The sequence below is a fragment of the Columba livia genome, chromosome 14 (assembly GCF_036013475.1).
Source record: "Columba livia isolate bColLiv1 breed racing homer chromosome 14, bColLiv1.pat.W.v2, whole genome shotgun sequence".
Taxonomy (NCBI): domain Eukaryota; kingdom Metazoa; phylum Chordata; class Aves; order Columbiformes; family Columbidae; genus Columba; species Columba livia.
This window is the reverse complement of record NC_088615.1, coordinates 2,699,603-2,723,861: the sequence shown is the minus strand read 5'-3', so window position 1 is coordinate 2,723,861 and position 24,259 is coordinate 2,699,603. Positions and strand designations below refer to the sequence as shown.

The window sequence follows — 24,259 nt, the reverse complement described above, 5'->3', positions numbered from 1 at the left end:
ACCATGTTCCCAGCATAAAAATTTATGTACACGGCGTTTCAGCTACTTATTTCATAGCGAAGGCCTTTAGTTGCCTCCATGCAAATGTGCAGTTCCTGCCACCCACATCTGACAACTGTATTATATTTGGGAAAGTAGATTAAAGGCTGGGATCAGACAGAATAAAACAATTGATGCGCAGAACTCAGCTTAAGTGCGAGAGCGCTGGGATGTTCCCACAGAGCTCGAAGGACCATCTACGTCAGGCTTCTTAAAACTCGAATATAACGTGATCAATGTATCAAAGGTTGCTGGAACACATTGCTGTTGGCTAATCGGTGATCTCAAAAGGATGGGAAATGCTCTCAAGTGTTTTTTTCTACACTAGCTTTGACAAGCTAACCTTTTGTACAAATCCCTTCTAATACATCCCCCATCTATCTACATTCCTGACTCTTCTTCCCCACCCCACAAGAAATGAGAGAAATGCAAAGTGTTTAACACATCGTACAGACTGAGAACATGGATCCATGTCTATATTAAGGCATAAAATTAACAGCATTTATTGTTCAATGGAGCAAACTGCTACAAAGCACAATGTTGCAGATGCCATGTGAATCATAACTCTGATATTTCCTGATGCATTTTTAGAACTCCAGCCCCCAAGCAGCATAGAGTATATCTGGATAACATTACCATGTGTGCATACAACATGTGCATGCAAACTATGCATCCAGACTGCTAACTAGCAGGATTACTACAGCAGCTGTCCCAGCCACAGGTCCCTCTCTGGAGCAGCCAGACTGCTCCTCTCCGGCCAGGTGCCAACTGTGCGCCAGCCAGGGCACCCCAAACATGGCCAAGTTGTCCCCATGTCCGTCCGGGCTGTCACAGCAGCCGTGGTGGGTGAGGGACAACAACGGCACGACTGGCTGAGTGACACAGGGATCACAACGCTGCCCAAAAGAAGAGATTTTTATTGAGAAAAAAGGAATTGGTAACTTCACGCTTTTCGGAGAAGTCCGCAGCAGTGAGCGTGTTGTTCCAATACAAACCTCACTCCACTAAAGAACAGCCGACTGTGCTTTATTCCTTCATTCCTACTGGTTTTTGATAGCCAGAGGGGTTGCTTCACAGATTTCAAATATCTTGTATGCCGCATTCACTTCAACTTTTGAAATTACAAACCCATACGTACCAGAAAGACTAAATAACTCACCAGTTGGCTTCTGAAGTTGTTTGTGTTCAAGATCATCTGCTCTTTTCCACCAAAATAGAATCATAGAACAGTCTGGGTTGGAAGGGACCTTTAAAGGTCACCCAGTCCGACCCGCCTGCAATGAGCAGGGACATCTTCAGCCACACCAAATACCCCAACCCTTGCTCTCCCGGAGCTGCCTCTTTCCTAGAAGAGTTGCCACTTCAGTCCTGGTAGGCAGAAGCACAGTTGGTACCTTCCATCTGTTTTCTTCTGTAATCTGATCTATTCCCTCTTCTCTAATGAATCTCAAACTTTTCAAAACAAAAAAAGGCCTTTTTAGAATGCAAAACCAACTGTAGGAATCTTGCAGGAAACCCATTCCAGAAAGCCTTCAGCACCAGAAGTGATACTGAACTAAAGTTCCAGCAGAAATCATAAGGGAAGGGTCTAAATTAATAATCAGCTACTATGGGCTATTTTATATCTGCCCTGAAAAACTTGGAAGACTTAAAGAAAGCCAAAATACAGTAGCAGCCATAGTTTTTTCACATATTTACTAGACCCTAAAGACTTTTTTAATGAGGCAGAACTTCCCCTACCCCCAAGCCCTGAATGTTACTACAGGCTGACTTCCCTAAAGCATTTATCATGAAATCATGCAGCCTTCCCAGGCTTCAAACCAGCACGCCAACGGGCTGGTCTCATTCATGGCCTCCTACAACACGCAGGATTACTGGCTTTTAAATTACAAGTCCCAGGCTTGGTCAGGCAGAGAGTCCATTAGGAAAGCTGCACACAAGATCCTCACATGCAAAGCCACCACGGTTTGTTGGCTGACTGCGTGGTTCAAAAGCTTCTATCAGCCTGTCTGAAAACACTCTGACAAAAAGAAGGAGAACCAGTTAGAGAAGAAAAATCAAAGCCTGAGAAGGTGCAAATAACAATAGAGAGAAATAAGTCAGCTAATAATTTCAAGTAAGAGTCACAGCCTTCAAGCCTTCCCACAACAGACTTATCACTTGAGCTGTTTACTGCAGATCAGAAAGCCTAAAACTTTGATGGTTTTTTTGTTTCTAAAACATACACTTTTGCAGGTGATTCATAACAAGACAAATTCTCAAAGGGAGCCCAGTTACAGTGTGGGAACTCTTCGTTTCCAAAACAGAAGAAAAGGCAGGATCGCTGACAAGTTCAAAGTGTTCTTTCAAAACGTCAAGTCTCGTACACCTCTAAATGAGCAGTTTTATTCGAGCCCTTTGTTCACGGTTCCAGCAAACCTAAAAGGGAGTCGACGTACAAGTTATTCAGTGGTCAGGAGAACAGGGAGGACAAGGACTCTCTGAAAGTCAATATTTAGAGTAATGTGCTATCTGCACAAGAGCACAGAATAGTTGAGGCTGGCAGGGAGCTCCGCAGATCATCCCGCCCGGCTCCCCGGCGCAGGGCAGGGGCAGCTAAACCAGGTTGCCCAGGGCCAGTTGTTTTGAGTGTCTCCAAGGATGGAGACTCCACACCACCCTGGGCAACCTGTTCTGGTCTCTGACCATCCCCACAGCGAGGAGTTTCTTTAGCTCATCAAGCGCTTTGCTTCGTGACCATTGATTCACTGCTACTGACTCAGTTCTATTTGACGCCCGCTGTCACCGAGGGATGTGACATCACTCACGTCAGCGATGACATACAAGGCTGCTGACCCGTCTACGAGAATGGATGAATAGAGCACAGCTCTGTGATCAAAGGAGGGCAGCGGTCAATGGAGCAGAAAAGCTGCATTAGGCGCCTCATCGCGGGTCTGGCGGGATCAGCCTGATCGATGCTCAGCGCACTCACTGCGCGTAATTGTGTGAAATCGCGTTACTCAGCCTACAGCCTCCCTCGGGAGGAGGAAGGAAGGAAAAGGGGCCCAAGGCAAGAGATTCATATCAGCCAGAGTCTGTGTATTGATACATGGGAGTGAGAGTGGATCGCTATCATCAGTGGTTTCTGACCAAGCGATTTTTATTCTTTAAAAGCATGACAACTAACAACAAAATAAGATCTCTGCTCATTAGTCCCACCTACAACATCAGATGAATCCCCTGCGTACGTTGTGGGAGAAATATGTGCTACCCAAACCATCTCCACCGCTGGCCGCCGTGTATTGGCACCCGCGCTGCTCCTGATTCACAACCTGCACTCCCTGTTCACGGGAGTTTGGCTCCTCGTGTCTGTTCAGCAAGCAAACGCCTGTGTACACTAATTGTGAACGCGACTGCTACCAGCTGGTGCTCACACTGACTGAGGGGGTGCCCACCAGAGAGAGGTAAACAAAAAAATCTGCCTTTAGCCCCCCTACGAGTGTGTGGAGCAGCCTCACAGCTTCTGTCTGCGGGGACACAAGCAAAAAGGTCTCTAGCTACTGCAGTAGTGAGGGGGTATTTCAGCGATGGCTTTTAGGAGCTCCCTTTCTTGACACTGTATTTTTATTGCTTTTTGTTGTTGAGATTCTGAATCCACGCAAAATACTACCTCACAGATTGGGCAAAATGAGCCGTTTTAGCCACAAATCATACCCCTACCAGTGTTTAATATCCCTTTACAAAAATTCCCTGGAGACAGAGAAGCCAAAAGGTCTTTAATTTTGGACTAGGGGTATGCAAGGACGTCAAAAAGAACTACTTACTAATAGCCCCTGTGTAGGTTGGCTGTGTAAGGTCTTTTGGCACCTTCCTGTAGATGTCAAACCTGAAAGAGAAAAAGCAACAGCCATAAAACAGGTGGATCATTCCAATACACTTCACGTCCCCACAGGGCCGAACGATGCTGAAGTTTTTCCACTGAGCTTTCCAACAACATTCTTTCAGTTCACAGAAAGGTACGAGAAGGAAAACCAAACCAAACCAAAATATCCCTTTTCCTTTGTACAATTATGTAACTGCGCTCCGTCTTGGCTCCGATTTCCAAAGCGCTTCTCTCCACCGCCCTCCGCCTTCTCGTGGATCTGTGTGACCTGAACCGTGAGAGGCACCAAGGAAGAAGTCACGCCGGACATGTTTATAGACCCCCATAAAAGGAAACGGATACTCTATAAACTCCTAAATAAAGAGGCCTGGCAAAGAAAACAACCCACGAGACACAACCTATATTGCCCCTTCTAGTTTGTACCCTGCAATAGCCAGAAGTTGACAACACCCAAGTCAGAAATGAAGGTGTTGAGACAAGAAACCTACTCCCCCAGCAAAATCGAGTTTAATATTAGACGGTTGTTTTGATTCAGTCATATCTTTTAATATCCATATGGCTCAGCTCTGCTATTTTAAACTCTCCATGGTTAAACTTTCACTGCCCTTATGATGCTAGAGGTATTATTTCCTACAACTCTGTGTTGCTGTGTGTCCAGCCGCAATGCAGCTCTGACATCAGTTTTTCCACCACTCAATAAAAATTAATTAGTGTATTAAAAACACACACACACCCTAAAGAAGGAAGTGACTGGTTCTCCCCCAAAACAGACTTTTTTTGGATATACAAGTGGGTGAGATTTGATGCTTTTTCCAGCCCCGAAGAGGCATGAGAGACACCAGCTTCCAAATTCCTGTTCTATAGTGCACGACGATGAAACACCCTTTATTCAGTAGTTCCTACTACACCAAATATTATACTCAGAGTTTAAAAACTAGACTGTCTTTCTTTTCTTCACTCCTCATCTGTTGAGATCACTTACAGCTGGGATGCACTTGGGGTGAACAAAAGAGCACTTGCCTTGCAGGAGATTAGAAGGACGTCGTTGTGTTTCATTCGGGGGTTGAAGCTGGAGGAAGGACGGAGAGGGAAGGAGAATGGGTACAAAGATAGTTCACCTTACAAGTCCTGACCACGCTGTGTAACTGCTTAATCACTCCAACAACCCACCGCAATACACTCGACAGAGCATTCTGTACAGGATATGCATCGGAGCTAAACGTTTTTATGACTCTATTCACTGTCATCTCCTAAACAGATCAGTAATATTCCTGAAGCAAACAGCCCATTTATGGCTCTCCAGCTGCTCTGAGAACATCTGGAAAGCGCTGTTTACATTCTTTCCACATACACCAAAGCACCAGCAGTGGATGGTAACGCAGCCCAGGAGGAACTGGTGACATCAGGCTGTCCCAGGCAGAGGAAGCAGCTGATGGTTCCTGCTCCCAGCCCATTGAATGCTGAAAGCTGGCGGCGTCTCGCCAAAGTCACAATAATGGATCAACAAGGCTAAAAAAGCTGAGAGAGAAAGAAAAAAGAGAGAGAGCTCATGAACAGGCACGACCTGCTGAGCGTGAGCGAACAATTGGAAATAGGAAATGTGCTGGATTCAGTAAAAACAGCAGCGTGTGCATACTATAAAAGGAAGATTGTTCTTACAATGAGAAATATTTACTAGGATGAAAATGATGACCCGTCACAGGGTGAAAAAAAAATAATCTAGCTTTTTAAAGACTCAGTGGAAAGTTGATGTCATGGCAGAGTTCCCACCTCCAACTGCCATTTTAATCACGTAAGTAACACCCAAATCCCACAAATTAAGTTTTACACAGCTAAGATTAGGCAAAGACACTAAAGAAAGCGATCGACGGCTCCCAGACACATTTATCACTTGGCTTTAAGCGCTTAAAATGCAGCCCACCCGCTCTGGGCTGCTGTGCTTCCCATCTCTTCTACCACAACGTCACATTCCGTCTCTCTTCTACTCCCGTGACACACATCTAAAAAGGGCTTTAAGCAAGTCTCAGGCTCTGATTTGCCTGGAGTTATGAGAGCTCTTGGGTCTATACGTAGAGGCTCAAACCTCCCTGCGAGCGCAGTGCAGCACGTTTGCAGCAGGGAGGCCCTTCACGCCCTGTAAGGATCGCTTAATGCACGAGCACAGCGAGCGTACGCGGCTCGCCGGGCAAAGAACACCAAGCAAACAGGATCCCAGCCCAGAACCTGCTGTGCAGAGGCACGTCCAAGAGTACTGAACAACTCAGGAGGGCTGCATGAAGTTTGAATGGCTTCGTTTTGTAGAACTAACACATTTTTAGGTAAGGACAGACACTAAGGAATAACAGAATCAAGAGTGGACAACGTATGCAGAAGAGGCAAGAAGAGCAGACTGGACGGGTGGGAGAAAGGAGATCTCAGCTGAGATCTTACGGATGAACGCAGAAGCTTGAAGGACGACATCCACAATCTGCCTCAAGCAGCAGAAGGGAAGGCAAGGGACGTGTATTTAAGCTTGCAGAAGGATGCTGAAATGATCAAAACAATGTGGACAGCAAGGGAATGGAATGAGACAGGTTTGGAACAAGAAACAAATACTGCTGGCTGGCTTCTGCTCACCAGCACGTGATACCAGTGAGTCCAAGAGACTCCTAAAGCAAAAGCAAAAGGACGGGGTATGTGCACATATCCTGGCAGAACACGTATCTGCTTGGAAAATACATGCTCTGGATTGGGAGGATAAAAGAAAAATACTCTTCAGGCATCTTCCCATAAAGCATTTGATACTGGCCACAGCTTGAGAAAGTACAATTTACTAAGTCAGATCCAGGATGGTGAAAACAGGAGCTGGCTTTACGCATTCAGAGAAGGGCAAGTTAGAAGCCCAAAAGGACAGCAAGACATTAAACCTGGAAGAGAACGACAAGATGCTGGCATGGCCAGAGACCAGGGCTATCTTGTTAACTCTGATTTAAACTCTGAGTTAAAAGAAAATAACAATTGCAGAGGATTCAATGACAGCTTGAAAAGTATGTTTGTGAGGCACAAGAGATGTGAGATCCCAGCAGTAAGTAGAGGATGGAACCCCAAAGGTGGCCTCGTTAATTACATATAATTCTAACAAATAAGAAAATCGAGCAAACTTCTGAAACAGATCTGTAAAGTTGACAAGGGCTATTGTAACAGTAGACCCTAAACCCCAAGAAATCATGAATCTGTGAAAGCCATAGCTCCTATGGGGGTTAAAAATCTGATTCACTTCTAGACTTCACTAGACAATCCCTTTTGCCACCGGCTTCTTGCCTACATCACAGAGCTCAAAGCAGTTCAGGGATCATTTACACTGTCCTGGGAAGAGAGAAGAATGAGGATTAGACACCACAGATGATTTGTAATGTATGAGGGAGGAGGCCGTGGAGTCTACGCATGGTGAAGGGGAACAGGTTTTACTTGCCCTCGGGTCAGATGTTCCTGCAAAGCACCTGCAAGAAAAATTCCAAGAAGCCTCGAGGTTCCTGAGGCGTTGGTCACCACTATTTGTACCCTGGAAACAGAGAGGAACCTCGTGCTCTATATATTGCAAAACCGCCTTACAGATTTCTGATACTGGCACATTGGAAGCAGTGGAAGGTATTAGTAACGCTGGAGGAAGACGGGACATTGAGGGAGGTGACACCAGCCAGCTCAGAACGCAGCACAACACACTGTACCGCGCTGTGAGGATCCACGCGGGTCGTCTTGTAGTCATATGCAAAACGACCATGAGAAACCAGGGTGTAGATTTACAGCATGTTCGCTGCCTCGCAGCAGCTCCCGAGTGAACTCTCTCCCCCTGCGGTACCGTGCAGCAGGTTATCCTGCTTTCACACAGGGATACGTTACTTTATGCTCACACAGCCTGTACATGTAGTTTCCACAGGACAAACAGCACGGTACTTATATCTTGCTTTTGGCAACTTTCTTTCTTTGCTCAGAAAGGCAAGACTTGTAAGGCTAAGAAGTATCATTGAGTCCATCACCTGAACATGGCTGCAAAGCAGAAACAACAAACTCTTCCTCCAGGTCATAGAATCATTTCTGTTGGAAGCGTCCCTCAGGATCATCGAGTCCAACCATAACCTCACTCCAGCACTAACCCATGTCCCTGAGAACCTCGTCTAAACACCTTTTAAACCCCTCCAGGGATGGTGACTCCAGCACTGCCCTGGGCAGCCTGTTCCAATGCCCCACAGCCCTTTCCAGGAAGTATTTTTTCCCAATATCCAATCTAAACCTCCCCTACGTACCTTCATAAAGGAAGGGCTGGACCTTGCAATACCAAAATACAAGGCTAAAGAGAGAAATAGGCTGTCATCAGTATAACAAAGGAATTTCCTGACACATCTAGCATATCTATTGTCTTTTCTTTCAATGGAGAGAATGGTTGCAAACAAAGAAATAAAAAAAGGCTGTCTGGCCATGTCAGAGTTTCACAGAACCCAATTTCCATCAGGGAATGCTGCAGTGCTTTTTTCCCAATCCAACGCTGAGAGGACGTAATCAAAAACTTTCTCGGTTGCCTGTGGGAATGTCAGCAAACTGGTCAAGCAGCGTTGTAAAGAGCAGCACAAGGATCATGCAATAGGTTCACACAGAGAGTTCGCAAATCTCAGCGTGATGACGTGAGGTCTGAGGAGGAACTCACTGCCTGATGCCAGGGGTGCAACAGGCCTCTGAGGAACACGGAAAGCACCTTTGGTCCCACCTTAGTGCAGCTGCATGAGTGGACAGCGAGGGAACGCTGCAGATGGGGCACCTCGGCGGAGCCGAACCAAAGCATGGCAGACTTCAAGTGCCAGTAAGTGTCTGATGGCCTTCAAAAGCTGTATCTGGACTAATGTGGGCTGTTGCTATTCAAACATAGGTTTTTCTTCAGAGCGAATTATATGTTCTTCGTGTTCACTTGTCAGGATGTCCCAGTGCTGCAGAAGGGATCAGAGTGTTTAGGAAGGCAGAGGCAGTGGTCCTAACCAAGCAAAGGCAACTTTAGGTCACATCCTTCTGAATTACACCTGACTCTTTAATTACTCCATGTAGACATCGGTGAATCCAGCCAACTAACTATTTCTATACAGCTGCCATTGAAGAGACGAATCATCCTGAACTTTGAGAAGGATGAATTTTCCCTGGAGACACAGATTTGTCACCCTACACACTTCTATTCTTCCTCTCACTGGTTCCTATATACCTTTCTGTTCTACCTATCTACATTTCTGTTCTTTTGCGGTATTACAGATATAGAATTCAGAGATGGTTGGTTCAGCCACCTTTATCTGGTTCCCCACGGGAGCTATGGATCTGGTGCAGACAGACAACCAGCTCTTCCCACAAGATCTGTATAGCTGTATCTATTTTTAAGTTTGTCATTTCACGACAGAAGAGGTGCATTAGCAGTTCAGGAAACCAAGGCGGGTGTGAAGTGGGGAGAGAAGAATGAGCAACCTCAGCCCCACTTCAGGAAACACGTTGAAGCGCACGTGAAACGAGCTGAACGAGGCTCTGAAGAGTTTGCAACCAGCCCGCAGCTGGAGCCACCGCACGACTTGCTTTCCTTGTGTTCCTGCTGCCATTACCCACAGAAGAAGCATCCCTAGAGTGAGCAGAAGAGTTGATGGACTACGATTCGTTCAATACCTGCTGCTATTAAGGCTCTTAACACAGATACCACTTATAGTCGAGAATCCGGTGATTCACTTTGCATAATATGCTTTATCACTTGTAAGAAGGACATGGGAAGCGGGACTCAGTCATGGTAAATATAAATTGGATTAAGTCCATCTGACATTCAAAGACGACCATGCACAAACAGACTTCGTTTTCTCTCTCCAGGAAAACTTTAGCAGGTTGGTGTTACAAAGGGGTGATAGAATTCTGTAACAACATCTGTCTCAGAAACTTCTGCCCCCAAAATCAGTGTAGCTTGGAGGCAGAAGGGGAAAAAAAGAGACCATATTGGATATCTTCTATGTGACTTCATGGAATCAAAAGGAAGCTACAAAGAGACTGGTGTGGGCAAGATCATTGAGGCTGAAGACTAATGGCAAAAGGGAAACACCCTGCTCTGAGTTCCCAGCAGTATTTCTAGAGAAACCTTCCCCACAAAGTCACGCTGCTTGGTGACAAGGAGCACTTGTAGCTTTGTCACCTGCTGACTGCTCAGGCAAAGAGATGTCCAGCGTCTAATCAAAGCATATAAGAGAAAACCTGCTTCCCCAGCAGCTCGAGGCACCACGGGCTCTGTGCTCGCCAAAACGTTCTTGAGGTTTCATGAAGCAACTCTGCGCTAGAGCTGGTTTAGAGAGAGCACCCACTGGAACACCCACCGAACACCCAGGGAGCGAGTCCCTGTCCGCCTCCCCACGCTCCACAACACCAAGCTGAAGAAAAACAGGTTCTCAGGCTGTAGCTGCTAGACTAAGATGGGAAGAAATGGCTTCCCCGGGACTTTATATCTCCTGGTGCTTCTTCAGTTGAGACAGACATTAAAAAAACAAGGTGCAAGTTGCTAAAGAAACCAGGAAAGCAGATAAAATACTCCAGTACTACTAGAAGAACAAAAGATTTTAAACCAAAAAAAACCCGACAACAACAAAAAAATCATTTATCTAAGAGCTTAAAAAGAAAAAAAAAAAAGTTGTTTAAAAGGCAGTGACTGCTCCTCTGTTTCCTTGGGTCACTGCTCTCAAATAATGACTTTGGGACAATTCATCCCCACTTTGCCAACAAAGGTGCCTGAACAGCCTTGGAGCCTGGGCAGTAACAGACGGTTAATTATGAAGCACAGCACCTGAGCAGCACTCAGCCCTGGGTGGCTGTTAAGCCCTTCAGAGGTAAAATAAAATAAAATAAAATAAAATAAAATAAAATAAAATAAAATAAAATAAAATAAAATAAAATAAAATAAAATAAAATAAAATAAAATAAAATCCAAGACAAAACTGGCTTATACACCTGCCCAAGGCACACAGGTACCTGCGACACAGAGCTCACCCCTCTGGCTGTGCTCCCTCCCACCCAGCACAGCACTCGCAGTAAGATCTTTAAAAGCAAAGTTGTTACTTTTGTATAATGGATAAAACTAAACCCACCAATTTAGTTTTCAATGTGACTGCTCAAGCTGCGAGAACTATAAAAGCCGAACAAACAGCACAGCTGAGTTAGGTTTGCACACACAGTGCTTTCTGATGAACAAAAGACCACGGACTTACAAAATCAAAATAAAATCCCAGGCACCTGTTTGAAGTTGTTGGGGGGACTTTTAATGTTCTCAGTTGTTCAAACCGTCTCTAGAACTACTGTGAGCAGGTCCAGAGAGAAAAATATTAACCTCCTTGCTTGCTGAATCGATTTTATTCAAGAGTGGAACAGGAGGCTGACTCCTGGGGTATGTGGAGAAGGCCTGAAAGACAAGATACCCCACTCCATGAGTCTAACGACAGGATAATGGAAATAAGCAAAAGGGGGAAGAAGGTGGAGAACAGGTAGTATCTGGGACAACGATGACAAAGGCACAAGTGGGGCAAGAGTGCCCCGGCAGATGGCTGGACAGGGGACACAGGAGAGCTCAGCAGCTCTGTGGGCTGGATGATGGACAGAAGATGCCCGAAAGCTGCTACAAAAAAAGGTCAGCCCTGTTCTGACCAGAGGTTTGGAACAAGTCTCTGAAGCAGGAAAGCACGGGCCTGAGAGAAGCTGCAACCCCAGCGAGAGGGCTGGAGACCCCCCAACGACAGCACGAGGGAAGCTGCCCGCGCCAGGCCCCTCCGAAGCCACGTCAGAACGCGGGAGAGTCTCGTTCAGGGACACTGCACAGATAATTCAAAGCCAATTATAAGATTTACAGAGTCCAAATTCTGTCAGAATGAACTCTTTGGGGTTATTTGAATTGGGGAAACATCAAGAACAGCATGTCTTTTTAAGTAAAACCTCTCTTTAAAAAAGCAGTGACTTGGAAGTCCCCATGCATTTTCAACTTCTTATGGCCCTTGCTGTACTTATGCTGGACAAAAACCAGAATTTTGTTCCACAGATCTAGCAAAGAAAGAATTTCTACACACCAGTAAATTCACTCTTAAACAGTCCAAAGGAAGGAGAGGTGCCTTATTCTAACACCTTTCCCTAGACATGTATACAAAGCACTAATTTTAATGGAGAGTTTTAGTTCAAGATTTCATTCCTAAATCCTTCCTTTAGATCATGCTGCTCTTCTTCTCATCCAAAGGCAAGCACAGCTCTGTGAGAACACTGAGCTCCTACACAATCCAGCACAGGTGAAAAGTAATAAGTCTCCTTCCAACAAAGTCGGTGAAATCCATCACTGTGTTTTACAGCCAGGAAAACAATGGCAGGAAGTCAGCGGCCGGGGAGGAAAATCGGAATTACTGACTCCGAGTGCTCCGTTCTGCAATTCTTTGTTTAAATGAAATTTCTATGTTTCCTGTCTGCCGGGAGATGAGAACATCATGTGCAGAGAGCAGCTCGGGACAGCGTCTGTCTGGGGATGGGATGGGATGGGATGGGATGGGATGGGATGGGATGGGATGGGATGGGATGGGATGGGATGGGATGGGATGGGATGGGATGGGATGGGATGGGATGGGATGCAGCAGTGGGAGCCAACAGACCCGAATTCTGTCCTGCTCCCAGCACTGACTCACTGCAGAATCCCTCTTCCAGTCAATTAAATGTTTCTTCTTGAGCGTCTTCATTTTGCAGACCGGCACCTGCGGACATTGCCCACCCTTCAGCAAGCACATTGAAATACACACATGAAAACCCTGCAAATATATGAAGTATTACTGATCAAAGTTGCGACTTCTTTGAAGGCCTGTGCGAGGAAAGCTGGAGGAAGAAGAGCTTGTGAAAACAAACTGGACGTGCCCTGCAAGAGCTGAGCCTTGTTCAGTAATTGGGTTGTGCCCAGAGTGCAGCTTTATGAACGATCTTGATCAGGAATGTTTTCCCGAATTGGCAAACTTCAAAGCATGTGGAAAGTGAAATAAGTGATCCTGCTAATCTCAGTTTCACAGAAAATAAACACTGAATATACAAATACCGAAGCTTGGCCTTGAATGCAAGCTCAAGATGCAAATATAGATTCAAAGCAGGACTAATAAGCCAATGCTTGTAAATACCAAGCAGTTATTAAGACCTTTTATAAGATTAACACCTACGTAACAGCAGATAATATGCAAACATCATTAAGTAATCAGCTAGTCCTCATTTACACACAATAGCATATTAACACACATACTGCAGAAGCTGAGCTTTAATGGACAGACTCTCAAGGCTTCAAAATTGCATTGGAAACTCTTTAATCCTGAACTACTTTGACCAAGCTCCGATACACAAAGGACCGGACCAGGAGGGGATGGGGTTAATGGCATTTTAAACTGGTTTATCTCTACCGCAAGCAGGTGAAGACTGCAATTTTCAGATTCTCTACGACTGACTTTCCACTCACACCACTTTGCAAAGCACGAGCCTCCACATCAGTTTTTTGACCTGCTGACTCTCCACACTCTGAAGGCCGGGACTGAAATGCAGGAATGGGTTTCCTTGCCAGCCAGCTCCTCCCTTTTAATTCTAGTTCCAAGAACATAATGAAACTAAGAGAGGAAGTTTCTGAAACAAGGAGGAGTACTGAGAACAAGAAAACAAGGTTAGGCGGGAGGGCTGTCATTCATTATATAATCCAGCCTTTGGCTGACTGGACATTTGGGAAAGGGGCGGCGATAACGTCAGAGGCACCGGCCTCTCCACCATGATACCCTTGGGTCTGCTCTTTCTTTACCAGGTACAGGATTTGTATAGGAAAAAAAACCCAAACCACAGCCCATTTATTTCTAGGACAAGAGACTATGAATCCCCACAACACTTCAGAAAGAGGGCACAAAAATGAATACATTCTGCTTCTGCTTCAATGGATTTCTTTCCAAGGACCTAGTTCCAACCTCCCCAACTCCATTGTGCTGTCCTGCATAACACCTTTTTGTCAACCATGTTCTAAATCTTGTGCTCGTTTTCTCTCGGTACGTAAGAAGCTTGTTCTCTATTGCCCAGGAATACACAGCAATTGCTATTGCTGAAATAGGCCAGAAGTGTCAACTATTTTAGGCAGCACTCAAGTATGGAAGAGGGGGAGCAGTACATCACGGGGTTTTTTTCAAAATAAAAGTGTTAGGCTCAAACATATTTCAAAGGTAATTAGGAGGAGGAAAGTATTTACAATCTCGAATACTCAACGGTGGAGTCTTGCCAGCAAGCATATTATTTCCTTTTAGGTAGTGAAGCAGGTGTCAAAATGAAGGATGGAAGAGAAATGTATTTTTAATAAAGTGAGCAAACTATACTCTGCTTCATCAAAACAGGAGAAAAGTGTCATGAAGAAAAAATGTTCAAGTAAGGGGACTGGTATGTAAAGGGCTCCAGCCCTTCGCTGGCCCGTGAGCAAGAGCGATGGTGCTTCTGAGCGCAGTGCTGCGTCCTGGAGAGCCCAGAGAACGGGATGAAACACACACGGCTGCTCCCCAAACTAAGCAAACTGTTCAGATCCTTGAATGTCCCACATAAACTGTAATCCCTCCTGTTCCGGAGCCTTCATCGTCCTTAAGCTCAGAGATTCTTCCTCTTGCAGCACCCCAGCACATCCCAGCACCTCCAGGCTGCTTCCTGCAGCACCGTCCCTCGCCCGTTCCCTCCTCTGTGAGCCCCTAGTCCTGAACATCTCCCCCTTTCCCAATTCCAGACCTGTCAGCTCAGGTTCCTCTGGCTCCATCCGCCGTCCACAGCTGCTGGTCCCTCCGCATCCCAGCCCTCCGCACACACCGAGTCCTGATCTCCACCGGACACTTCACAAAATTCCAACTCCGGCTGCGATTTCCAACAAATGACCTACACACAACTCAGAGCAAAACCAGGATGCAGCTATGGAATAAAAGGGTTGTACCACAGTCTTTCTCCTAGCTTCTAGGAATCACAAAACATAGAGAATATTGCAGCCTTGTACTGCTAAACACGTGGAAACAAGATCTGCTAAGACTCAGCATCAGAACCTTGTACATTTTATTTGTGGATGCTGCTCTCTGAAAGGTTTGAGTCTCAGCTGCACTAGCACAGCACCCAAATCAGAAATGTGTACAAAGCAGCACAAACAAATACAACATCTGGAGAAGAGAGGAAGAGAAGAGAAGAGAAGAGAAGAGAAGAGAAGAGAAGAGAAGAGAAGAAGAGAAGAGAAGAGAAGAGAAGAGAAGAGAAGAGAAGAGAAGAGAAGAGAAGAGAAGAGAAGAGAAGAGAAGAGAAGAGAAGAGAAGAGAAGAGAAGAGAAGAGAAGAGAAGAGAAGAGAAGAGAAGAGAAGAGAAGAGAAGAGAAGAGAAGAGAAGAGAAGAGAAGAGAAGAGAAGAGAAGAGAAGAGAAAAGGACGGCTGAAGAAAACAGCTCCGTTTTCATACCAGGCCAAGAAAAGCGCCCCAAGGAAAAACTGTTCAGCCACTGCTCTGCAAAATCAGTGAATAATCTGCCCTTGAAGCAAATCAGTAGCTGGGGCTCAGGAAGGGATCGCTACTTGCCTGAAGCTGAAAGGAGTTAAGAACAGCACAACAAGGGCATTCACTGCTGTATGCACACACAACACAGTCCTCCTTCAAAGCAATTTCTATAGGACAAAAGCCATTCTTAATACACAAGATTAAGGGGCAGAAAAACCATACCTTTTCTGACAGCATCCAGCAGGGATTCAATTATATTGTACTTTTTCAGCATTTAACCTAATAATAACAATAAACCTGCAGTGACCAGCTCAGATTCTCCTATTTATATTCCAGTCTAAGGAGATGAGAATTTCTGCCAATGCTTCTACAGCTCAGTCCTGTTTTCAGTTGTACATAACTGTATTAACTACAAGCAAGTGCAACTTGTGTCATTTGGCTTTCAAGTGAAGGTCCTGGGTTTGACTCAGTTTCCATGAAACATCCATATCGATGCCACGCCACCCCAAAAACGTGTCTGACACAGACCCAAGACAGAGCTGCAACTTGGACTTGGGGACCAGGTTTACCAGCGTTCGGTAGTTCAGATATAATGATCTAATGCAGCAGCCAGATTGAGATTTCAGTTCAATAGGGTCACAGCTCATTTAGAGAGATGTGGAATCGAGTGAGGCTCCGAGACTTCACCTTTATCAGAAAACACAGTTATATTCACATTACTTGCTGTACTGATGTTTTAGCAGACTCTCCAACCTCGTTTCATTCACAACACACCATAGTCTACAGGAACGGACAGCAATTAGGGAAGCCAGTGATCTGCCTTAGGATATGACTGTTAAATACACACTCAGCAACCATGACTGCCTGAAATCCTGTTAGTAGAAATACATGCCTGTCTATATTAACATGGCATTTTGAAGGCTCTTCTACTAGATGCCAAATTTTCTGGCTTCTCTGGATTAAACTAGATATGCGTCATTGGGAAACATCCTTGAAAAATAACCAAACAACGAAACATCCAAACACACACAATCCAAATGCAGCCTCGCTGTCCATCCATTGAACTGCCCTCCCTACCTGTGTGCGTCTCCTGTGATCACTGCTAAAACACTGCAACATTTCAGTGCAGGGAAGATTTTGTAGATTGTGGCAAACTTGCAGTTAATAATTTTTTGGCAGAACAAGTTTTGCATTTTGGGGAGAGCTTGCTCAGCACAGGAATACCCAGACAACACTGCAGGGCTTGTGCTTGGATAGAAGACAAAAAACCCCAGATGATTCCACTATTGCTTCTCTCATTGCAAGACTATTCTTTCCTCACCACCTCCACCATTTGAATTACATGACTAAAAAAATGCACATGCACACTTCAAAACACAAGCTCAACAACTGCCACAGCTTCTCCCCGCACTGCTGGGATTGCTGCAACTCTGTTTACAGCGTGATTCAGTCGTTTTCACAGCCACGAACTATGATGGCATGGAGAAAGCATCTGTGTCATCAACGAGTGAACAAAGGAGGACAGTTAGTTCAGAGGGAACAATACAACATTTTCCTGCAAACCCAGACCTTAATTTTCCATACTTTCTCAGGGAAAGTTTTCTATTCCAACTATATTTTAAAAGAAATAATGTCTTACGGAGACTTAGGAAGAAATATTTACACACATGCACGCTATGCACAGTGAGTTATCTGGGGCATAAGCATCAATAGGCTCTGTCTGTACAGCTCTGCTGGCCCGTCCGCTCTGACTGCAGAATAATTGCTCAGGTGCCCTCAAAGGGCCATTGTTGAAACCACGTTAGTCATGGTACAGCCTGGCACCAAAATCAACTCGGGGAATTACGTAAGGTGGCGGCAATACCATTCACAGGGCTTGTTTACCAGCGACGTTGCACAATGTGAAGTGGAACATGCTCGCCAGACGTGGCTGCAGCTCCAGATGAAAACGCGCTCGTGGAGTTACCAGGTGCTCTGAAGCCACCGGCAATCGCCTCCGTAGCAAGAGAGTCCCTGCAAAGGCAACTATCTTACCAACACAGAACAACGTCACAGCCACTAGGTATAAGTGTCGGCTTTAATTTAAGAAGCGATAGCTACCAGCTCAATCACAGGCAGGATTTAAGATTTTGAACAAAACCATCGTACAAGTGGCAACGTTTACGGCTGTAGGAGTGAGTGTGACCACACACAGCTCTGCAGGGCACGTACAAACCTTTAGATGCCAATGCTGCACACACAGTCCTACACACCAGGGTGCACAAGAACCCGTACGAGCCGGCCTTGGCTCTTTATTCTCTCGTCTTCCCTGCAACATTTCAGCCAAGAACACACCTACCCACTGCTATCAGCACCGTGTACCTTCTAGAGGAGCGGCACCATGAGCTCATTTGTTAAAATACATTCAACCAGTAGTTTTGCCAAATGAACCGGCATGTGTTAACGCATCTGTGATGGTTAAACAACGTGCGGTGAGAGAGTAAGCAGACGCATGGAGTACAGAGCACCACAATCTGATGAGGCTTCAAATTAAAACTCCTAAGCGAACATGTACATTTCCATTAACATTTGATATTTATTAGGCAGTGCCAAAATATTATGTAGTCACCATTTCTGCTTAACTACTGGCAAATATTCCAAAACAGGAAGAACAAGTGCCATACAAGTTTAAGTGAGATTTGAGGGGTTACAGGAAGATTTTAAGTTGTGACCCTCACAAACCAGTAGAAAGAAAAACAGTATGATTACAAAAGGCAGCGTTGTTCCCTAGTTTTTAAGCTTGAAGACTAGAATAAAGCTATTTTCCTTAAGCTCACAAGTGAATGAGAAATTGTTGTCCAAGGAGTTGCTTAGTTCGGAAGGGATTTTTCTCCTTAGACTCCAAATCGCCTACAATCCACCGGTTTGCCCTCGCTAATCCGGTCAGGAATCAAAGGAGGACAAGCAGAGCTCGCAGTGTTGCCAGAGCCGCCTGTGTCCCTGGTTTCGCAACTGGGCCAGGTCAGGTGTCTTGAGCATCAGTTTGCCTATCTGCCATCCCAACTCAAGCCAAACATACTGGCTCTCCTAACAGCAATAACGTTGGAATCGTGTCAGCTCCAGTTAAGACTGGACAATCTGATTTTAAAAGACATACAGGAACCAAAGGAAAGACCTGCCCATGTCCCAAAACAAATATGTTGTTTGTATGCGAATCAGAATATCCACGTAAAAAGTATTATTTATCACACGCGTGCCAAGGAACAGCTGACTGTGGGGGCCCGTTGTACTGTGCAGATGGAATAAGAGTCTTTACTACAAAGCACTGCCATTCTAAATCAGCATTTAAATCTAAATCCCTTCTAAGCCTTGCTCCTTTCCCACGACCTCCAAAATCCAGGTATAACGTTCTGTTATTTCACCAGGTTATCAAGCTCTAAAGAAGAAAAACATAAAGAAAACCCACCCCAATGAAAACATCATGATGATCAGTGGGAAACAAATTCTGAATTTCTCAGTTAAATATAAAAAAAAAAGGATTAAGAGATATTTGCCACTTTATGCCAAAAATGTGTTCAGGGCACAACTGAGAATTGCCCACAATTACAACAAAAACTTGATTTCAGAGTGGTCTATTTTAGTTTTTCTCAGTCTCATCAGTTAAAGCTCCCAAAATAGTTCTGAAGTTTCAGCATCTGCTACAAAGCCACCGGTAACTCCTTCTGCAAACAGGCAGATGCCAAGAAAAGCCACCAGACTGAGGAGCAGTGTCTCCCTACACCACATCCAGTGGGCAGGATTAATTTCGGCTTTATTTCTGTAATTCTCGACACCTGCGCGGTCTGAATTCCAGCGCTCGCGGCCGAAGCTCAACCTCCCCGCTGACCCATCACACACCACGTGAGCAATCTTCTGGCCCGCAAGCACCGCTCAACATGACCCAGGCTTACAGTTTAGTCTAATTACGATTTTAACCATCCCCAGATGCCGCAAGTACGCAGGTGGCGTGGGGTCTTAAAGGCTCAAGGGGGAAATACCCTTTCAGCTCCAGCAACAAAATCCCCAATTGAATAGGTAGGAAGCTGCTTTGCTGACACAAGTTCTAACAAACCAGGAGGGGAGGCAACAAGGGAAAACCTGTCTCTCTCTTGCAGCCAAATAGGTTTTAAAAAATAAGAAAGAACCAGGCCTTGTGGAAATAGAAACTGATTCAGTGGTTCTGCAGGAGGGCTGGTGTCTCGTGACGTGTTTAACAGACCTGGGCTGACAGCTCCAGTCTGGGAACTTGGTTCCTCACCAACATCACAGCAGGACTGTAGAGATTAGCGCAAAGGAAATGCTTTGAAAAATGAAAAGCATTAGGTAAGTACTAAGTATTATTAAAACCCTAAAGATACTTGGGACAGAATAATTCTTATTCACTTGCAATTACTTTACTGTGACAATATTGTTTTATTTATAAATTAAATGCATTTCATATTAGCAAAGAGGACCATCAATAAACCAAGAAAATCAAGGTAAAAAAGAAAGTACCACACAAAAAAAGCACACGTAACAAAACAAGCTATTTCCATACCTGATACCAACCAACGTGCCTCAGACTCTGGCCCAAAGACAACTTCCAGAAAACATATTCAAGCACTTTGTGTTCATCTGCCTGGCCACATATGAACCCGTAAGTCCAGGAGATGGGAAACAGACTTAGTCACATGGATGGAAATGCTTTCTTTGACTTTTAGTTGGGGAAGAATAGGGACTTTTTTTGGTCACAGGCTGTTTTCATTACTTGTCATTCGTGTCTCTATGTTCTCCAGAGAAGCTTGTGGCCGTCCGGTCCTCCTACAGCTATTTTGTGTCCCAAACCTCCAGCTGCTCTACTCTGCCACTCTGTACAACTGACACTGGCTGCCAATGTCCAGCCACTCTACAATACCAAAAACAAAAGCTCTATTTGAGGGGAGAATGAAACAGAAAAACAACTTGCCTTCCTGAGCAGGGCAGCTGAGGACGGCGATTTCTTCAGATGCATTAGCACACAGACCTGTGAAATCTGTGAGAGAACACAATGTCTTTCCGTTCGGAACCTCTGAATTTTGGACTTCAGAAGACACGTAGGGGCAGTTTTTTAAGTTTGTTAACAATCTAACCACCCATAGGCATAACAGCCACTTTAAAGTGTGTGCTAAAGACAGAGCACCAAGCTGTCCCTGTCACAGAGAACACCTGGTTGAAATCTCTGAACGAAAATCCTTGCATGGAAAACATCACTTCATTCAGAAACTTACTATAGGTGGTAACCTTTTTTCTTTAAGAGTACTGTATTGTATGTTCTATAGTTGTCAGGAAGTAACCGTACTTTTTTTTTTTCATGTATGCATCATATTTTACCTATGACAGTAACATTTTCCAACCTCAACAGATTTGTTCCACTGTCTGCACAATGAACAAAAACCACAACAGCTAAATGCAGCCTCTAACCTTTGTAAAAAGTTTGGTCCTAAACTCTGTTCATGCTTCTAAAACAGGAAAGTGGTTTGTTACATGTGACTATAGTTTCCCTCTACCGTTCTACCGTCAAATACAAAGTTCTTGTTATCAATGGTGGTCTTTTAAAAATTCAGCTTTGCAGAAAAGCTGAACTTCAGTAAGCTCATGTTATTTGAGAAGGTGCTTTGAAGTGTCTATTTCTAATCCTCCAACCTGAATGACAAAGAAGTTATTTGCAATTGTGAATCCTTATAATGCAGATCTGAACTTATGCCTCTGTGTTTTTGTGCCTCATTAACACAAACTCTGCAACTCAGCCTTTACTAATGGCTTTGTTCCATTCCAAAGTGAAGCACTAGTGCTGTCTCTTAAGACGATCACCCTTGGTGAGCCGGTGTTTCCACATGCACATTCTGAGACCCAACAAAAATTACATCTTCAAAGACATCTGAAATAACATTTCATTTATCTGCTATTACAAAGTGATAGCCACAACACAGAATCCCTTACTTTTCATGTATTGTACAAGTCTGAAAAGAGACGGCAATGGGGTCTGCAGCTGGCAGAATGTCTCCAAAGCTGAGAGGAATTTTTCTATCAAATTTTACACAAAAGCAGAAACGGGGCTCTTGGCCCTGGATCCCACATGATCCAGCAGATGCTGTTTCCAGCTTCAGCAAGTTTTCATTCAGAAGCAACTGCCTCCATGTTCACTCGTGCCCCACGGGTCACATACAAGAACCTGGTTACCCTGTATAAATGAGAGGCCTGATTTAGAATTACAGCAAAAATACAATACACAACTTTTGTTGCCAAAGAACGGCAATTACCACCATTTCCCGCTGTCATCTCAAAGGGGTGCACACACATGCTTCATGATGGTCCTACATGAGAAGCATGAAGCAACAACCATATCTCTCAACTCCCCCAAATGTATGCATTTTTTATTATAATGCTAATGCTCTAGTAAAAACTACATGAGAAGACTCATCTGTGTGTCTTCCCCATAGCACTTATGAATTCAGAAAGTTACAAATCATAGAATCTCCTGTGCTGGAAGGGACCCACAAGGATCATTGAGTCTCTGCACAGGACAAGCCCGCAGTTCACGCCATGTGTCTGAGGACGTTGTCCAGTTTCTTCTTGAATACTTCTTGAATCCACAGTTGCTATTTCCGCTCTTTTTGAGCCAAGGGGATGTTTTTTGCTTGTTTCGATATCTGAAACTGCCCCGGGCAGCACACGGGGTACAGAAGCCAGACCCACAACTCACACCTGCCCTAAGTGCCCAAACCAAGGCTGGAGGCACCAGCATTGGTCACGGTAACCACCAAGCTCTGGAAGCTGCTGCGGGAGGTGAACAGACCCACAGTCTTCATCCCAACACCCCTCTGAAGATGCTAAATTAACCTGTTCCGTGATTAAGTTACAAAAGACCTACCCATCATTCACCAATTGCCATGACCAATGCTTTCTGACCACCTGCAAAACAAGGGGATCTTTTTCACGTTTTAGATCCTTCTGCACAACAAGAGAAGATTACGTGATACGTTGTTTAGAAGCAGAGTGCTTAGTTAATATTTAACTAATAATTAATAGATGTCTGTGAGAAACTAAACGATTATAACATCATCAATTATTTCTTAGTATAGATGTACTGTATGTCAAAATTTCCAAAAATTGTAATGTATATGTAATAATTATGTGAATATAAGCAACGCAAGAGTATCCAGTCTTTGGAGCACTGATGGAGGATGATCCGCAGAGCTCTCCAACGCTGATAAAATAAAGAATACCTGCTTAACAGTATAATTGACTCAGTTATTTCTCCGTTTCACCTCCCGCCCGGGGAAGCTCGAAACTCCACACACCCCTCGTGCTTTGCACAACGCCGTTATATAACAACAGGGCCGCCCGGTCTCCCACGTCCCTTCCCTGCCCAGACCTACTTGTGCACCCATCCATGCACCCATCCCTCCCTCCCTCGGGCTCCACCTCGGGTTCACGGGCCCGGCCCTCTCCTCGCTGTTGCGGGGCGGCCCCACCCGAGCGGCTGCTCCCGGGCGGGGGGCGCCCACCGCCGCCTGCGCCGCCTGCCCGGGCCGGGGGCGGCGGGCCCGCGGGAGGCCGGGCGGGGAGCGGCGGGCGAGGCCGGGCCCGCGGGGCTCACCCGGCCGCACTCACCTCCTGAAGTCAAAGGGCATGTTGGTGGCGGGCGCCGGGCAGGCTGCGGGCCCCGCCGCCCCCGGCCCCGGCTCTCGCCTCGCTGCCGCCGGCTGCAGGGCCAGGAAGTGACGGGCCCGGCGCCGCGCAGCACCAGCCCATTGGGCGGCTGGAGCTCGGCCGCTGCTTCCGCCGCCGGGTTACGGGCAGCGGCGGGAGCCGGGGTCCCCGGGGTACCCGCAGGCCCGGAGCGCCCCAGGGACCGCTGATTGCTCAGAGCCCCGGGGAATCCCCTCAGCACCCCACGGCTTTGCCGGCCCTGCCAGCATGTGGTGGTCCCTTCAGCCCCCCGTGGCCCCGCCTGCCCGCTCAGCCCACCCTCCGGGTTCCCTGTGGGTGCCCCGCGGGTGTTCTCAGCACCTGTCCGGCCCTGGCAGCGCCTGCTGCCCCACAGGGCTCCGGGGATACAATCATAGAGTCATTTCAGTTGGAAGAGACGCTCAGGATCATCGAGTCCAACCATAACCTCACTCTGGCACTAACCCATGTCCCTAAGAACCTCATCTAAACGCCTTTCAAACCCCTCCAGGGATGGTGACTCCAGCACTGCCCTGGGCAGCCTGTTCCAATGCCCCACAGCCCTTTACAGGAATAATTTTTTCCTAATAGCCAATCTGAACCTCCTTTGGTGCAACTTGAGGCCATTTCCTCTTGTCCTATCACTTGCTACTTGGATGCTGCTGCCCGTGTTAGTTAGGAGCTGCCTGCGGACACGACTGCGGTGGTTCAGGTGTTGTTGGGCATCTCTTGGACGCTCAGCATCGCAATAATAACAGCTTATGTTTGCGTCTGTGGCGGAGCCTTTTCTCTGTTTCGAGACAGAGTCAGGCTATGGTGACAGACTGGGGAAAGTCTCACGCTTCAAAGTGCCCGTAAAGGAAGGAGGAGCAGCCCTGCAGCCCTGGGACATGCACCCCTGGGACATGCAGCCCTGCACCCCTGCGACATGCAGCCCTGGGACATGCACCCCTGGGACATGCAGCCCTGGGACATGCAGCCCTGCACCCCTGCGACATGCACCCCTGGGACATGCAGCCCTGGGACATGCAGCCCTGCACCCCTGCGACATGCACCCCTGTGACATGCACCCCTGGGACATGCAGCCCTGCACCCCTGCAACATGCACCCCTGGGACATGCAGCC

General features: G+C 46.0%; 1 protein-coding gene across 1 annotated transcript in view; it reads right to left on the bottom strand.

Moving 5' to 3' along the window:
- ERGIC1 (endoplasmic reticulum-golgi intermediate compartment 1) overlaps positions 1–23,234 on the bottom strand; it is a 54,817-nt gene extending 31,583 nt beyond the window's left edge. Inside the window, exons 1-2 of the mRNA XM_065029531.1 lie at positions 23,078–23,234; positions 3,843–3,904 (exon numbers count right to left, since the gene is read on the bottom strand). Of these exons, the coding sequence (XP_064885603.1) occupies positions 3,843–3,904; positions 23,078–23,097 (82 nt within the window). The 5' untranslated portion in view covers positions 23,098–23,234. The remainder of the gene's footprint in view (positions 1–3,842; positions 3,905–23,077) is intronic.
- Positions 23,235–24,259: the final 1,025 nt, after the last annotated feature.